Source organism: Leucoraja erinacea, chromosome 1 (genome assembly GCF_028641065.1).
Source record: "Leucoraja erinacea ecotype New England chromosome 1, Leri_hhj_1, whole genome shotgun sequence".
NCBI lineage: Eukaryota > Metazoa > Chordata > Chondrichthyes > Rajiformes > Rajidae > Leucoraja > Leucoraja erinaceus.
Genome location: NC_073377.1, coordinates 125,567,532 through 125,586,641, shown reverse-complemented (window position 1 = coordinate 125,586,641; position 19,110 = coordinate 125,567,532). Strand labels below are relative to the sequence as shown.

Here is a 19,110-nt window from a genome sequence, read left to right as displayed (position 1 = left end):
AACCCAAGCACCAGGTATTAATGTTGTATCGACTCTCTTCAGTACAGAAATACAATTATTGGTAGGCAGATAAATATGCCTCTGACCATGCTTGATGTGCCACGTTACAAATGAGACTGGTCTGGAAGCTCCTTCATCTCTATTACTATGGTGTGAAATAACTTAAGCTGAAGATTTCTGGTTTGATCGAAGCCAATTAACATACGCCACTGTCTAACATTCAGCTCATGTATACGAGAACAGACAGCTTGTCTGTTTGCAAAGCTGTCCTTTTAATTACAAACTGATTACTGTTGTCATGTATTAGAAAGAACTGCAGATGCTGGAAAAATCGAAGGTAGACAAAAATGCTGGAGAAACTCAGCAGGCGAAGCAGCATCTATGGAGCGAAGGAAGAGGTGATGTTTCGGGTCTGAAGAAGGGTCTCGACGTCACCTAATCCTTCGCTCCATAGATGCTGCCTCGCCCGCTGAGTTTCTCCAGCATTGTCTACTGTTGTCATTTATTTCAGAATATCCTGAAGACTGGTTCTTGTTTATACTACTACGTTCACGTAATTTAAAAACTCCTGAATAACCCCCAACAGACAACATGATGATTAAACCGACCAGATCTCTCCTCTAGACAGCAAATTTAGTCCCATGCTTCAGTTGGCAAAATAAAAATTCAAGAAAGATTTATATTTTTCAAAATTATTTTTAGTCGAAAATTATTTTTTTTCCAAAGTTGAAAATATGATGCAAAGTAAGATGGTGAAGCAACATGTACACTCGAGTAATGTCAGGCTTTCAATACAAAGAAAATGCACAATACCCTGCTGAGAACATTTGGAATTAAATGCAGAACTGCATCTCTGCAAAATGTGATCATGATCTTTCAGCTTAACAATTTCCCCAACCATTTGACCGGTTTCTTTAAGCAGTATAAAGACTCCTTTCCTTCTAGAAGCCTAATCAAGGTACAGATTGTCCAGAAATTAGGCTGAAAGCAGAATACTAGTTACAGCATGATTCATCTTCACATTGTGTGCCAAGCAGAACAAAAGAAAGACTGCATCAATAAAATGCACTGAGGTATCAAACGTATTAGAAATATATACTTAATGCAAACCTGAATAAGATGAATAAATAGGCATTTTAATCTCACATCTTTAAGGTGTGTTCTTACCATGAAAGCTGCCCTTACAATAATCCAACCGAGAACAAGAATGAAAAGCCTTCATCATATCTTAAAGCTCAAGCTCCTGCTTCAACAATACTACAGCACTTGCTAAATTCATTTGTTATGACCTTCTCTCTCTCCTCAAGTCCTCACTACAGCATACAGAATATCACTGAGGTCTGCAGTTAACCACCGTCAGTGAAGAAAAGGGCTGCAGCCATATTAATCATCTGCAGAGTGGAAACATCCAATCATTTTCTCAGACTCCCCTATTATGCCTTAGCAGCAAAGCACTGACAAGGATGGGCAGGAGCTGATTTTCAAATTGAATTAGTCACAGCCTCCTAGGTTTATAAACAATTACTCAAGTTGGATTGCAGCACGCCAAAGGATGAAGCTAAAATCCCCACTCTTAAAGGATGAAACAGCTAAATAATCAGATTAAATATCATTTTGGAATGTTAAACTATTTAAAAATGTCAGGTTCAAACTTTTTTTAGAATAAAAAATGTACAGTTTTTATACAGGTTAGTACAGACAATGCCAATCATTAATTGGGTCTCCAAATGTTAATATAATGACGAGGTTATTACCAAAGATTGCTGCCAAACATCTTTGGGGGTGATAAACTCATCTCAAGCGAGTTTAATCGGTGAGTTACCAATTTTTTTAAAATTTTTTACATGGATGTTTTTTCACTGCAAATATTTTATATGGGTTTTATATCAAACATAAGCACCTTTAAGCAAGAGCTCTATCTCTTAAAACAATTTCTAAAAAAACATTATGAATGTAACAGGGATATAAAAATCAAAATAATAAGAGATTGCTCGGTCTACTGCTTTGATATTTAATTAGAATTACTTCTTACATTTGAACTACTTCGACATCCATTTCTGAAATGAAATACTACATCAAAAATCACTTCTAAGATTAATGACCCCTTCACCGAAACAATTTATCCCTCAATATTTTTTCCATTCAATTAGAATCATATATCCGCATCACTAAGACCTCTATTGCATTGCCTGACTTTACAATAACTTAACATCTGTGATCTGATTTTCATAGTTCTGGATTTGATTATTCCCATGCATTCCTGACGGTATGTACCAACTCCCACCATTCCAGCTCTCCAGCATTTTAAATTTCAACACTCCTTTAAACATAGCTTTTTGCACTTCCTCCAACAATGGTGGACATGATTCTCAACTGTGGAATGCCTTCCCATAACTTTTGCTTTCAATTTTCTTTCCTGTTTCTACCCCAACCTTCATACCAAAAAGTTTGCTATTCTTGTCATATGATTAAAAATTATTTCATGACACGAGGGTCATTTCATTACAATACATATATTAAATTACAATACATACATTAAAGCAGTACCCATTTTAAACCCGTTGACACCCATAAGCTTTATTTATAGCATCACTCAACCAATATGTTGAAAGATGTCGGTTTTACACTATTATCCCCTTATATTCAAGCAGTAAACTAGTTGTGAACCTACTTTTATATCCTTTCCTAAATTAGGTTATTAAAATTACCCTGAAACTCATTAGGCTTCTGTTCTATCTTCAATAGAAGACAGAGTAGCACAACTTCAAAATTGAATATAGATTTTAAATTAAATGCATGAGACATGCAAAATAGTTCATACCATTCCAAGAATCAATAATGTTATTTAATATTAGAGGCAGTTCTTCTATAACACAATAGTTGTTTTCCTAAGAAACCTCATTACAGAAAATCACATCATAATCTTGTCAATGGGGAAAGGGGGTTTAAGGGGCTGTCCCACTTAGGCGACCTAATTGGCAAGTTTAGAAGAGTTTAAAAAAAATGTCATGTTGAAGACCTCCTTCAACTATGTTGAAGACTAGCTTCGACTAGCTACAACTAACATCGGGAAAATTGGACACTGAATAGTGGAGAGTGAAGACGACCTCCTTCGATCTCCTTCGACCTCCCTTCGACTATGATGACGACTATCTACGACTCCCTTCGACTACCCTCGATTACCTACGACTAACATGCCGACCAACTACGACCTACTATGACTAAACCTACGAGTAAACAAAATATCGATTTTTTCCATGGCAAACTTTTTTTACTCGCGGACATTTTTCAACATGTTGAAAAATATGCAGCGACCTATCTGAGGCCTCGAGTACACGGGGACTACTCTTGAGCAGGAAGGAGAGTTACAAATACCTCCTACGACCTCGTGTCAACCATGCTGCGGGTATGAGTTGAGGGAAAACCCACCAGAAATTGCGGATTAGGTCGCCCAAGTGGGACAGCCCCTTAAGGACTATAGTTTCAGATTCACATTAACAAAGGACCCTCCCCTGACGACCCCTGCCCCACCACCAGGATTTTCAAAAGTTTCAATAGCAATGTCTATTTTTATTGCTGCAGGCTAAAGTACTGAAGGCTGCAAGTTACATTGTTTATAATATAGTATCCTTGCACTAATGCAATAGAAGTAATTGCTTGTAATATCATCTACAATTGAAGGAGCAGCTATGCTCTTAAGAAAGAATGGTGTATGATTACTGTGGGGAGGTTGGATATAAACATGTTTTTTGTCCCCTTTACTGTTTAAATCGGACTTCTTTTTCCCCCTGTTTGACAATTGCCAAAGTAACTATTCTGTGGTTCTCATTCCGGATCAATATCCTATTATAACTCAGCCTGCGCAAGGCAAATAGTGTTCCCTAATTTATCGTTATGTTATGGCATATCGCTGTGTTATGAAAATGTGCATTAGAGCAGAACTACCTGTATTAAGTCTAGAGACCAAACCACAATGGATCTACCTACCAATTTATTTGTCACATTCATTTTTGGAAAATTATGTCTCGCCCATCACCTGCAATGCAAACTTCTCCAATGTTGTTGATTAGATATTCACTTTAGGTATTCCTACGTGATATTTAATAAAAATATGAAGGAAAATCCATTACATTTTGAATGGAAGTCTAAAAATGTTTTCAACATAAATGATTCAATGAACTGTTAAGGACGTTTCGACAAAAGCCTCTATTTGATTGATTGGGTGAGAGATTGAGTGGTTCAAACAATTATTTAAGGCTGGATTTGGCATAATTTCTACAGAGCATGTGGTGGAAACTAAAATGTCATGCTGAAGTTCTGTCTGTGATAGGAAGGCCACCAAGATGTGATTCTGGAGGACAGCAGCAAGATGAAATTGATGAAGATGCAAAAGTTGAATATGTCCAAATGTAGAGCACATTTGTTTTCAGTGTTTCAAAATACAGTGGAGCTGCAAGATGAGCAAATCAAATTTGAACAATTAAGTGCTTTTAAATATTTAAACCAACTCATGTAACAAGCTCCACTGTAGGAAATTAAAGTTAAGATGTCCTTTGCAGATGATTATTGAAACATTTTCATAAACAGAACTTTAAAAGGAGATTTTATTGCCTTCCTTTCCAGGACTTACTCAAGCTACACATATTTAAAACAGACATTCTTCAGAATGCTGAGACTTCCTATTATTATCAAGAGGAATGGCAGACTCCTACAAGCAGCTTGCATTTCAAAAGGGTGCGAGTTGAAAATTCAATGGTTTCTTTATTATTACGAGCATCAAGGTAAAATACTTTTGCATAGTGCAGCAAGACTGTCACCATACATAAGCACAATCCCTCGAGTAGTACAGAATGTACAGAACTGCCCACTGGGATAGCTCCCTTGCCTGGGATCGCTCCAACCCTGGCCTGCGGACTTACCATTAAGAGCTCGCAGTCTCGGGTGAGGCCGAGTCGGGAAGCTCCAACAACGAAGAAGGTTCTACCAGTCCCAAAGCGAGGTTCGATCACCCGGCACGGGGGAGCTGACATCCCCCCCCGATGCAGGAGTTGATCTCCTCGACGCGGAGGGCCCGAACGCCACCGGCTACGAGAGTCAAGATCGTCTCGTCAACTGAGGGCTCGAGGCCCCCGAACGCGGGAGAACAAAGGGAAGGAACTTGAACTTTATTTTGCCTTCCATTACAGCGAGGAATGTGTAGGAGTCACTGTGGTGGATGTTCAGGTTAAAATGTGTTTTGGGTGTTCTGTTGCTTTTTATTTGTATGACTTGGCAAATGAAATTCCTCGTATGTCGCAAAACATACTTGGCAAATAAAGCACTATTTTGATTCTGAGTATATGCATGAGGCGCTATTTTACAGTCTCACTGCAGCTGGAACAAAGGCCCTTTGCAGCCGTTGCCTTCATTCCAGTCATCCCACGAACCATAGTCAATCTGGGTGCGTTACGTTGTCCCTTTATCTACATCCACTGGGGGGAAAAAACAACTAAGCAGATAAAGCAAACTCCCAACCATTGATGTAGCAAGCTCTTTATTTTAAGCACTTAAAAAAAAAAATCATGCTCCTAATAGTCCAAACAGAATGAGAAAAACTTTCAAGTGCCCAGTTCTACATCTGAAAATTAATCACAAATATGAAGCGCACTGGCTTTCCCAAGTGCTTTCCTAAACATGTGCAGAGGTAGAAACATTAAAAAAAATCATGCCAAATTACTTGACTATTTATCAATTACAGAGATGTATGACCATCTGTATTACTAAATCTCTGATCTTGACCGCTTTTGGCCCACTGTGCTGCGATTTCCGACAGAACGCCGCCACCTACGGCTGTCATTTTATGGCCATCTCGCTCAGAGCCCCCCTCCGCCTTACGGGTGAAGAGGATTTTTCCCATCGATGACAAATCAGAGAGATATTAATGTTTTTTTTTAATTCACCATTCTCTCTGCTGCCTCTGCTGGAGGGAGGGGGAGGGACTATAAAACCAGGAAGTGGTGTGTCTCACTCACTCTCTGCAAGTTGGATGAAGCCAAGGGTGACGTCTCTCTGAGCTCTGAATAACAGTGAACAAATGTCTACACAACTGTGAGTACCCTTAATGTAATTTGAAAATGAAAATATGGTTTGTTTGAAGTAAAAAGGCACTGCCTGCAAATGGTTGTTTGGTGCTTTGGCTTGAAGTTGAAAGGCACTACTTACTGCAAATGATGGCTTGGGTGATTTGGCTTGAAGTAGAAAGGCACTTCTTACTGCAAATGGTGGCTTGGGTGCTTTGGCTTGAAGTTGAAAGGCACTACTTACTGCAAATGGTGGCATGAAGTTGAAAGGCACTACTTACTGCAAATGGTGGCTTGGGTGCTTTGGCCTGAAGTTGAAATGCACTATTTACTGCAAATGGTGGCTTGGGTGTTTTGATTGAAGTTGAAAGGCACTACTTGCTGCAAATGATGGCTTAGGTGATTTGGCTTGAAGTTTAAAAAAATCACCATTCTCTCTACTGTCCCTGCTGGAAGGAATGGACTATAAAACCAGGAAGTGGTGTGCCTCACTCACTCTATGCAAGATGATGAAGCCAATGGCCACGCCTCTCTGAGCTCTGAATAACAGTGAATAAATGTCTACACAACTGTGAGTACCCTTAATGTAATTTGAAAATGAAAATATGGTTTGTTTGAAGTAAAAAGGCACTGCCTGCAAATGGTTGTTTGGGTGCTTTGGCTTGAAGTTGAAAGGCACTACTTACTGCAAATGATGGCTTGGGTGATTTGGCTTGAAGTTGTAAGGCACTTCTTACTGCAAATGATGGCTTGGGTGATTTGGCTTGAAGTTGAAAGGCACTTCTTACTGCAAATGGTGGCTTGGGAGCTTTGGCTTGAAGTTGAAAGGCACAACTTAGTGCAAATGGTGCCTTGGGTGCTTTGCGTGGTTGAAAGGCACTACTTATTGCAAATGGTGGCTTGTGTGCTTTGGCTTGAAGTTGAAAGGCAGAACTAACTGCAAATGGTGGCATTAAGTTGAAAGGAACTACTTACTGCAAATGGTGGCTTGGGTGCTTTAGCCTGAAGTTGAAAGGCACTACTTACTGCAAATGGTGGCTTTGGAGCTTTGGCTTGAAGTTGAAAGGCACTACTTACTGCAAATGGTGGTGGGTGATTTGCTTGAAGTTGAAAGGCACTACTTACTGCACTACTTACTGCACATGGTGGCTTGGGTGCTATGGCTTGAAGTTGAAAGGCACTACTTACTGCAAATGATGGCTTGGGTGATTTGGCTTGAAGTTGAAAGGTACGTCTTACTGCAAATTGTGGCTTGGGTGCTTTGGCTTGAAGTTGAAAGGCACTACTTATTGCAAATGGTGACATTAAGTTGAAAGGCACTACTTACTGCAAAGGGTGGCTTGGGTGCTTTGGCCTGAAGTTGAAAGGCACTACTTACTGCAAATGGTGGCTTGGAGGCTTTGGCTTGAAGTTTAAAAAATTCACCATTCTCTCTGCTGTCCCTGCTGGAGGGAGGGGGAGGGACTATAAAACCAGGAAGTGGTGTGTCTCACTCACTCTCAGCAAGATTGATGAAGCCAAGGGTGACGTCTCTCTCAGCTCTGAATAACACTGAACAAATGTCACACTACCCTTAATGTGGGTTGAAAATGAAAATATGGTTTGTTTGAAGTAAAAAGGCACTGCCTACAAATGGTTGTTTGGGTGCTTTGGCTTGAAGTTGAAAGGCACTACTTACTGCAAATGGTGGCATGAAGTTGAAAGCCACTACTTGCTGCAAATAGTGGCTTGGGTGCTTTGGCTTGAAGTTGAAAGGCACTACTTACTGCAAATGGTGGCATGAAGTTGAAAGGCACTACTTACTGCAAATGGTGGCTTGGGTGCTTTGGCTTGAAGTTGAAAGGCACTACTTACTGCAAATGATGGCTTGGGTGATTTGGCTTGAAGTTGAAAGGCACTACTTACTGCAAATGGTGGCTTGGGTGCATTGGCTTGAAGTTGAATTGCACTATTTACTGCAAATGGTTGCTTGGGAGCTTTGGTTTAAAGTTGAAAGGCACTACTTACTGCAAATGGTGGCACTTTTTACTCCAACATCGTGGAGCTCTGGTGCAGAGAGCTTCCAACGCGGGCGGCGCTGAACAACATCGTGGAGTCCTGGGGCGCCTTGCAGAGGGTCTACAGCAGCAGGTTCCACCCGGCGCGGCCTGCGGACTTTGGAAGCCGCCAACTCCGGTAGGAGGGGACCGACTCTGTGTCCACGCCGCTGAGAGGACGTCCCGCAGCCTTCCCACACAGTGGGAAACTTTGATTCTGCTGTGTGGGGATGTTTTTATGTCAAATACTATAGTGTGTTGTGTTCTTTATTTTTATTGTATGGCTGTATGGGAATTTCATTTCACTGTGCCATCTGGCACATGTGACAATTAAATCTATCTTGAATCTTGGCTTGGGTGCTTTGCTTGAAGTTGAAAGGCACTAACTACTTACATAATGTACTGGTTGGATAGCACGATATAGGAACGATCTTGCTCTCACCGATAAAATTGAATAGTATAATATATAAGAACCCAATTATTCACAATACAATAAGAATTTGGAAACAAATAAAAGTATCCTTGAAATTAAATAATCTATCAGTAGTACTAACCCCACTATTGGAACAACCCCGCATTGAAACCATCTCTCATCGACAAAACACATCAAATTATAACAGAGACTATATTATTCAAAAACGAGGTTGAATAAATTTTATCCAAACGTCTCTCCCAGATGCGATAAATGTTTGTTTCAAAACGCTAATATAACACATTCATTTGTAGGATGTACAAAGTTGAATAAATTTTGGAGCGATATATTTGATATATTTACAAAGCTTTTCAAGTCGAGAATAGAACCTAAAACGGAATGGATTATATTTGGAATAATAGTAGAAGATATCAATTTAAATAAAGACCAAAATGTTTTTTTTAATTATGGGTTAATAATTGGAAAGAAATTGATACTTAAATTTTGGAAAAATACAACCACACCAACTGTTAAAATGTGGATTAGGAATATGATGGACATAGCACGCCTTGAAGAAATGAGACTCCGACTAATAGATAAATATGACCAATTCTTAAGGAGTTGGTCTCCTTTCATCGACTTTTTGGAATCATGTGATGCAGCGGTACCGTAAAGATTGTTGATTTCAGTTCATGCCGTGGATAGATCTACATCTCCTATTTAAGATTTGAAAATTTCTCTTTTAAGGGGCCTTCTCTCCTATTTCTACTTTCCACATTTTCTTTTTTTTTATATACACACCACGTTTTTCTATTCTCTACCATCTATTTTTTCGCTTTTTCCCCTTTCTATTGTTTTCTTTTTCTTGTCTTGCTTACTTCCTTCTCAAAACATAAAACTAGAGGTTGTACATAGAATGGATTACGGTATGACATAGTTGGCACCTAAAATTAGGTTCCACTGTACTGTTCTGTACTTCTAATAAACAAAAACAAAAACAAAAACAAAAAAATGAAAATATGGTTTGTTTGAAGTAAAAAGGCACTGCCTGCAAATGGTGGCTTGGGAGCTTTGGCTTGAAGTTGAAAGGCACTTCTTACCGCAAATGGTGGCTTGGGTGCTTTGGCTTGAAGTTGAAAGACACTACTTACTGCAAATGGTGGCATGAACTTGAAAGGCACTACTTACTGCAAATGATGGCTTGGGTGATTTGGCTTGAAGTTGAAAGGTACGTCTTACTGCAAATTGTGGCTTGGGTGCTTTGGCTTGAAGTTGAAAGGCACTACTTATTGCAAATGGTGACATTAAGTTGAAAGGCACTACTTACTGCAAAGGGTGGCTTGGGTGCTTTGGCCTGAAGTTGAAAGGCACTACTTACTGCAAATGGTGGCTTGGAGGCTTTGGCTTGAAGTTTAAAAAATTCACCATTCTCTCTGCTGTCCCTGCTGGAGGGAGGGGGAGGGACTATAAAACCAGGAAGTGGTGTGTCTCACTCACTCTCAGCAAGATTGATGAAGCCAAGGGTGACGTCTCTCTCAGCTCTGAATAACACTGAACAAATGTCACACTACCCTTAATGTGGGTTGAAAATGAAAATATGGTTTGTTTGAAGTAAAAAGGCACTGCCTACAAATTGTTGTTTGGGTGCTTTGGCTTGAAGTTGAAAGGCACTACTTACTGCAAATGGTGGCTTGGGCAAATAGTGGCTTGGGTGGCTTGAAGTTGAAAGGCACTACTTACTGCAAATGGTGGCATGAAGTTGAAAGGCACTACTTACTGCAAATGGTGGCTTGGGTGCTTTGGCTTGAAGTTGAAAGGCACTACTTACTGCAAATGATGGCTTGGGTGATTTGGCTTGAAGTTGAAAGGCACTACTTACTGCAAATGGTGGCTTGGGTGCATTGGCTTGAAGTTGAATTGCACTATTTACTGCAAATGGTTGCTTGGGAGCTTTGGTTTAAAGTTGAAAGGCACTACTTACTGCAAATGGTGGCACTTTTTACTCCAACATCGTGGAGCTCTGGTGCAGAGAGCTTCCAACGCGGGCGGCGCTGAACAACATCGTGGAGTCCTGGGGCGCCTTGCAGAGGGTCTACAGCAGCAGGTTCCACCCGGCGCGGCCTGCGGACTTTGGAAGCCGCCAACTCCGGTAGGAGGGGACCGACTCTGTGTCCACGCCGCTGAGGACGTCCCGCAGCCTTCCCACACAGTGGGAAACTTTGATTCTGCTGTGTGGGGATGTTTTATGTCAAATACTATAGTGTGTTGTGTTCTTTATTTTTATTGTATGGCTGTATGGGAATTTCATTTCACTGTGCCATCTGGCACATGTGACAATTAAATCTATCTTGAATCTTGGCTTGGGTGCTTTGCTTGAAGTTGAAAGGCACTAACTACTTACATAATGTACTGGTTGGATAGTTCCACTCAGCAGTTGGAGTGGATAAGAATGGAGAAAGAGGAGTGCTAGCACGATATAGGAACGATCTTGCTCTCACCGATAAAATTGAATAGTATAATATATAAGAACCCAATTATTCACAATACAATAAGAATTTGGAAACAAATAAAAGTATCCTTGAAATTAAATAATCTATCAGTAGTACTAACCCCACTATTGGAACAACCCCGCATTGAAACCATCTCTCATCGACAAAACACATCAAATTATAACAGAGACTATATTATTCAAAAACGAGGTTGAATAAATTTTATCCAAACGTCTCTCCCAGATGCGATAAATGTTTGTTTCAAAACGCTAATATAACACATTCATTTGTAGGATGTACAAAGTTGAATAAATTTTGGAGCGATATATTTGATATATTTACAAAGCTTTTCAAGTCGAGAATAGAACCTAAAACGGAATGGATTATATTTGGAATAATAGTAGAAGATATCAATTTAAATAAAGACCAAAATGTTTTTTTTAATTATGGGTTAATAATTGGAAAGAAATTGATACTTAAATTTTGGAAAAATACAACCACACCAACTGTTAAAATGTGGATTAGGAATATGATGGACATAGCACGCCTTGAAGAAATGAGACTCCGACTAATAGATAAATATGACCAATTCTTAAGGAGTTGGTCTCCTTTCATCGACTTTTTGGAATCATGTGATGCAGCGGTACCGTAAAGATTGTTGATTTCAGTTCATGCCGTGGATAGATCTACATCTCCTATTTAAGATTTGAAAATTTCTCTTTTAAGGGGCCTTCTCTCCTATTTCTACTTTCCACATTTTCTTTTTTTTTATATACACACCACACGTTTTTCTATCTTCTACCTACCATCTATTTTTTCGCTTTTTTTCCCCTTTCTATTGTTTTCTTTTTCTTGTCTTGCTTACTTCCTTCTCAAAACATAAAACTAGAGGTTGTACATAGAATGGATTACGGTATGACATAGTTGGCACCTAAAATTAGGTTCCACTGTACTGTTCTGTACTTCTAATAAAATAAACAAAAACAAAAACAAAAACAAAAAAATGAAAATATGGTTTGTTTGAAGTAAAAAGGCACTGCCTGCAAATGGTGGCTTGGGAGCTTTGGCTTGAAGTTGAAAGGCACTACTTACTGCAAATGGTGGCTTGGGTGCTTTGGCTTGAAGTTGAAAGACACTACTTACTGCAAATGGTGGCATGAACTTGAAAGGCACTACTTACTGCAAATGATGGCTTGGGTGATTTGGCTTGAAGTTGAAAGGCACTTCTTACTGCAAATGGTGGCTTGGGTGCTTTGGTTTGAAGATGAAAGGCACGACACTGCAAATGGTGGCTTGGGTGCTTTGGCTTGACGTTGAAATGCACTATTTACTGCAAATGTTGGCTTGGGAGCTTTGGTTTAAAGTTGAAAGGCACTACTTACTGCAAATGGTGGCGGGTGCTTTGGCTCGAAGATGAAAGGCACAACTTACTGCAAATGGTGGCAGGTGATTTGCTTGAAGTTGAAAGGAACTACTTTGATTTGCTTGAAGTTGAAAGGAACTACTTACTGCACATGGTGGCTTGGGTGCTTTGGCTTGAAGTTGCAAGGCACTTCTTACTGCAAATGGTGGCTTGGGTGCTTTGGCTTGAAGTTGAAAGGCACTACTTACTGCAAAATGGTGGCTTGAAGATGAAAGGCACTACTTACTGCAAATGGTGGCTTGGGTGCTTTGGCTTGAAATTGAAAGGCACTACTTACTGCAAATGGCGGCTTGGGTGCTTTGGCTTGTAGTTAAAATGCACTACTACAAATGCACTTACTTTCTGTTTACACTGCATATTGATTTTAGATAACACGCTACAACATACGGCTGTGATTTTTGGATATCTTACTCGGTCCCCCCTCCGCTGAGCAGGTGCAGAGAATTCTTCCCATCAATAAAAAATAAAGGTGTTATCAGTGTTTAAAAAATGTTGAGAATCTCTCTCCTGTCAATCACGCCCTGAAAACCACACCTTTTCCGGTGGGAGGGGGAGGGGGTTATAAAACCCGGAGGTGTGAGTGTGGCTCAGTCTCTGCATGATGGGGGAGGGAGAGGTCATGACTGTGTCTGAGCTGTGAATCAACTGAACACACTGAATGTCTACTGAACTGTGAGTTTGGTGTTTTATGGTGGTTTCACCCTGCATGTAATGGTATGAAGCTGCATTTGAATTTGGTGGCCTTGGACCCTGCTTGAAGTGGAATGAAACTGCACTTGAATTTGGCGGACTTGCATCCTGCTTGAAGTGGTATTAAACTGCAGTTAATTTGGTGGCCTTGCACCCTGCTCATAGTGGTAAGAAACTGCACTTGAATTTGGTGGCCTTGCACCCTGCTTGAAATGGTAGGAACATGGATTTGAATTTGGTGGCCTTGCACCCTGCTTGAAATGGAATTTCAAGGAATAGTCACGAGTCAACTGCCAGCCCACCAGCCGTGAGTGAGCTGCCAGCAGATCAGGCTTGAGGGACTGAGCTGCCACCCCAAGAACCCATACCAGCACTCCAGAAAGCCCCCCCCCCCCCCACTGGCCACCAATATTGGAATTGGTGGAGAGGTGGAATATTGCGTCGGGGGACCAGCCCTCCCGTGTGAACATGGGACCCAACGGGTCCCACTTAGTCTAGTGACAGTATAAAAATGAGGCAAAGCAATCAATTTTAGCTTGTATCAAATGAAAATAATACTTCACAGCAATTTCACTCTACCCCAGGGAATACAGCTTAGCTGTTTTTAGAATACGTCACTTTTACAATCTCTAATCAACATTTTTTTTTAAAAGAATGGAAATCGAGACAACTCCAACTAACACACTTTCCCTTCCTCCTGCCTACCTTTGGTTCTCCTGCAGTGTGGAGTATACTTTCACTGATAAAATTCACAAGTCTATTGTGGAAAGTTGTATGCACCATCGTATTTTACCTATAATGTCCTTTCATTGAGCATTTCAAGAGTGTCAAGTCAAGAGTGTTTTATTGTCATATGTCCCGGACGGGACAGTGAAATTCTTACTTGCTGCAGCACAACAGAATATGTGAATATGTAAATATTGTATATAACGGGGAAAAAAAGAAAAAAATCAATAAATAACAAATATAGTGCAAATAACAAATAATAATATAGTATTTTTGCAGTTCAGAGCTCATAGCTTATTCGTTGTGATTAATAGCCTGATGGCTGTGGGGAAGTAACTGTTCCTGAACCTGGACGTTATAGTCTTCAGGCTCTGTACCTTCTTCCTGATGGCAATGGTGAGATGAGTGTATGGCCAGGATGGTGTGGGTCTTTGATGATTTTGGCTGTCTTTTTGAAGCAGCAACTACCATAGATCCCTTCGTTCTCAGAGAATTGCTAAGGACAAACTGCACCCCCTCCACATACACCTGGATCTCCTGCCATCAGGCAAGAGATATCGCAGCATCAAAGCCCGGACTACAAGACTGCTAAACAGCTTCCTGCCACAGGCTGTGAGGCTGCTAAACAGTCACTCTGTACTCACAGTCACCTGATTCTGCGGCTTGGCATGGACACTTTAATAACTGGCACTGGCCACTTTAATAACTGGCACTGGCCACTCAAATCAGCTGCCCCGGACATTTTTATGATTGGTTTTTACTGTATTTTAACGTTGTTGTTTTACCTGCTTTTAACTATTTATACTGTTCCATCGGGGACTGGATTGTTTTTAGTGTTATTATGTGTGAAATGTTTTAAATTTCATGTGCGATGCTCCGGTATTCCCTGGGAAACGTCTTTTCATTTTGCACTGTACAACTGTCAGTGGGCACAACTTTTTGTAGTCTTTTTCGCTCCTGGACATTCAATTTGCCGAACCAGGCCACGATGCAACTAGTCAGAATACTCAATACCGTGCACCTGTAGAAATTTAGGAGAATCCTCTTCGACATGCCGAATCTCCGTAATCTGCTCAGTAAGTAGAGTCGCTGATGTGCCTTCTTTACAATTGCATCGGTGTGCTGGGTCCAGGAAAGATCTTCTGATATATGCATGTCCAGGAATTTGAAGTTGTTGACCCTCTCCACCATCGTCCCTTTGATATAAACATGATTGTGGGTCCTCATCCTTCCCCTACTAAAGTCCACAATCAGTTCCTTGGTCTTACTGATGTTGAGAGCCAGGTTGTTGTGCTGGCGCCATTTAGTCAGTCGGTCGATCTCATTTCTATACTCTGACTCATCCCCATCTGTGATTCGTCCAGCCACAGTGGTGTCATCGGCAAACTTGATGAAGTTCGCATTATGACCGGCTACGCAGTCATGCGTATAGAGTGAGTAAAACAGGGGGCTGAGCACACAGCCTTGAGGTGCTCCCGTACTTATTGTTACTGAGGATGAAGTGGTTCCTCCAATTTGAACAGACTGTGGTCTGTGGATGAGGAAGTCGAGGATCCAATTGCAGAAGGATGCACAGAGACCCAGTTCCGTGAGCTTGGTAACCAGCTTGGAAGGGATGATGGTATTAAACGCCAAGCTGTAGTCTATAAACAACAGCCTGACGTAGGTGTTTTTATTGTCCAAGTGGTCCAGTGCGGAGTTGAGAGCCAGTGAAATTGTATCCTCCGTTGACCTGTTGTGGTGGTATGCGAACTGTAGTTGGTCGAGGTTCTTGTCGAGGTAGGAGTTGATGTGCACCATAACCAACCTCTCAAAGCACTTCATCACCACAGACGTTAGTGCCACTGGTCGATAGTCATTGAGTCACGTCACCTTACTCTTCTTGGGCACCGGTATTATTGATGCCCTCGTAAAGCAGGTGGGAACCTCAGACCTCAGAAGTGAGAGGTTGAAAATGTATGTAAAAACTCCCGCCAGTTGGTCCGCACAGGTTTTTAGAACAAGGCCGGGTATACCATCAGGTCCAGGCGCTTTCCGAAGGTTCACCCCTCTGTAGGATCTTCTGACGTCGGCCTCTGTGACTATGACTGTAACACTGTCAGGGCGAATAGGGGCTCGGGAAGGCACATCAGTGTTCTCCCTATCGAACCATGCGTAGAACGCATTGAACTTGTCAGGGATTGATGCTTCGCTGTTGTTTGAGCCGCCTCCTGATTTCGCCTTGTAGGAGGGGATGGCATTCAAGCCCTTCCACAGCTGCCGAACATCCGTCTCATCCTCCAGCTTAGAAGAGAAGTCTCTTTTGGCCTTTTGGATGGCCTGACCAAGGGATGGCCTGACCAAGGTCGTATCTGGACTTCTTATAGACCTCTGCATCGCCAGACCTGAATGCCCAGGATCTTGCCGTCAGAAGAATGCGGATCTCATGGTTCATCCAAAGTTTCTGGTTAGGAAACACTCGGAAGGTTTTTAGTTGGAACGCAGTCCTCCACACATTTCCTTATGAAGTCTGTAACGACTGTGGCGTATTCATTCAGGTCCGTTGCCGAGTTCCTGAATATTGCCCAGTCTACAGACTCCAAGCTGTCCCGGAGTTGTTCCTCTGCTACGGTGGTAAATGCCTCGGAGTAAGCGTTCTGGTGACCACGGCGTGCAGCTCCTTCAATGCAGACGGATGTCTGCCTGGGGTGGGATGTAGACCGCGGTCAGGATGATGGAGGAGAATTCCCTCGGTAGGTAGAAGGGACGGCACTTCACCACCAGATGTTCGAGGTGTGGAGAGCAGGAGTTGGACAGGACTGCCACGTCTGAGCACCGCGAAGAGTTGACCATGAGGCAGCCGCTCCTTCCTCTCCCTTTCCCAGGTGCCTGCGTACGGTCCATACGGTGGATGGAGAACCGTTCAGGCTGGACCGCTGAGTCTGGGGAGTTGGGGGTGAGCCATGTCTCCATGAAACAGAACACAGAGCATTCCCTCGGCTCCCTTTGGTAAAGCAGCCTTTTATCAACCATTTATGCCACTTTTAAAGGAGTTGCGATTCAGATCACAAGGCTGATGTATCATGGAACTTGGAAAGTATTGAATGGAAAGAGACCAAAGTCTAGTAGGATACCTTTTAGTCATCATATAACTGATGAGCAATCTCAAATTAATTTAAAACAAACCGATGATATTACAAAAAAATAATGGTATGTTTTGGGAACCATTGCAGGAAAAGTCACTTGAATTTCCAAGCCTGACATACTTAGTATATGCTTTTCTTTAAAACTGACTCCTTTTGAATAATTATTTTATTTTCAGAATTAGGGATTTTGCTGCCTAAAACGGAAACTCTCCCAAAATGAGATATAGCAGCTTATAGTAAACAATTATAGTCAGCCCCACATGAAGCTTTTGAAGATTGTAAAGAACAAAGATGAAAAGTAGAAGGATTTTTGATATTTGGAAATTCTACAAACAGGGGGCAGATGATATTCACCGTAGAAAAATTAATTGTGTTGAACTTAAGGCCACAAAATCCAGGAAGAGTGTATATCTTATTAGGGTCCCAGCATTTTCATTTCCTGTGCACAAAATAATGGTATAGGGAACATGAAATAAATGTGGGGACACTGACAATAAATAAAATCTTCCACAATATCAATCAGTAGTAATAGGTGAATACATCAACATTTGGGAATAATCTGATGTGCTATTATTGGTTCAAAATTGAGTACATGTTGTATTTTACAATTATTAGTGTCACACCTAGAAAGCAGTGTTGCATTTCTGAATGTAAAATGAATGTACAATGAATGTAAAATTGTGGTATGGATGCTGAATTGAGCAATTAAGAAAAGGCTGTTTGGTTTATGTTACACAAGTAAACAAATCAATTTGAACAACTGCATACAATCCTCCAACACTTTCACCACCTCCAACGGGATCCCACTGCTGGCCACATCTTCCCATCTCCACCCCTTTCTGCTTTCCGCAGAGACCGTTCCCTCCGCATCTCCCTGGTCAGCTCGTCCCTTCCCACACAAGCCACCCCCTCCCCAGATATTTTCCCCTGCAACCACAGGAGATGCAAGACCTGTTCCCTTTACCTCTCTCCTCAATTCCTTCCAAGGACCCCAACAGTCTTTTCAGGTGAGGCAGAGGTTCACTTGCTCATCTCATCTATTGTATCCGCTGTTCCAGGTGTCAACTTCTGTATATCGGCTTGGCCTCGCCGATATACAGAAATTGACACCTGGAACAGCGGATGCAATAGATGAGATGAGCAAGTGAACCTCTGCTTCACCTGAAAAAACTGTCAGGTGTCAACTTCTGTATATCGGCGAGACCAAGCGCATGCTTGGCGTTGTTTCGCTGAACACAATTTGCCTTAACCTAACCTGCCTTAACCTCCCGGCTGCTCCGCACTTTAACTCCCCCTCCCATTGCCAATCTGACCTGGGCCTCCTCCATTGTCAGAGTGAGCCCCAGTGCAAATTGGAGGAACAGCACCTCATATTTTGCTTGGGTAGCTTACATCCCAGAAGTATGAACATTGACTTTGTTAACTTCAAATAGCCCTTGCTTTCCCTCTCTCTCTCTCCATCCCCTCCCCCTTCCCAGCTCTCCCACCAGTCTTACTGTCTCCGACTACATTCTATCTTTGTCCCACCCACTCCCCTGACATCTGTCTGAAGAAGAGTCTCGACCCGAAACGTCACCCATTCCTTCTCTCCAGAGATGCTGAGTTACTCCAGCATTTTGTGTCTACCTTCGGTGTGAATTTAAACCAGCATCTGCAGTTCTTTCCTACACAAATTGAATATAGAGATATGGTAGGGAGGGGTGTGCATGTTGCATCCAAGACTCTGAAAGGATTTGATAATGCAGACAAACCACAAGTAGTACCCAAAATTCGGCATTCCGATTATAGAAATTAGCCGCTGCAGAATTCACAGATCATAATACAAAGACTTCAAATGGTTAGCATTGTTTGCCAAGGACTGCTGTATTTTCCAGTTGCTAACCACTTTAATTCCCCTTCCCATACCCACCTTGCCATCCTGGGTCTCCTCCATTACCAGTGACACCATTTATGAACTGGAAGAACAGCACCTCATATTCTGCTTGAGTACCTTATCACCCAATTATAACAATATTGAATTCTCCAATTTTAGGTAACACCCCTCTCTCCTTTCCTGTGCCCACTCTCACTCCACTGTGCACCCATTTCTCCTGCTATCCTGCCGCCTCCATCCCCATCCACAATTATCACTTCCTCTCGTTTTACATTTC

General features: G+C 41.7%; 1 protein-coding gene across 3 annotated transcripts in view; it reads right to left on the bottom strand.

Annotated features, from left to right (window-relative positions):
• LOC129701728 (TBC1 domain family member 14-like) overlaps positions 1-19,110 on the bottom strand; it is a 110,491-nt gene that overhangs the window by 47,973 nt on the left and 43,408 nt on the right. Inside the window, exon 1 of one of the 3 annotated variants that reach the window (XM_055643134.1) lies at positions 1,168-1,689. The exons of the other annotated variants lie outside the window; for them this stretch is intronic. Coding sequence (XP_055499109.1) covers positions 1,168-1,170 — 3 coding nt within the window. The 5' untranslated portion in view covers positions 1,171-1,689. Of the gene's footprint in view, positions 1-1,167; positions 1,690-19,110 lie in introns of those variants that run through there. 3 annotated transcript variants of the gene reach the window in all.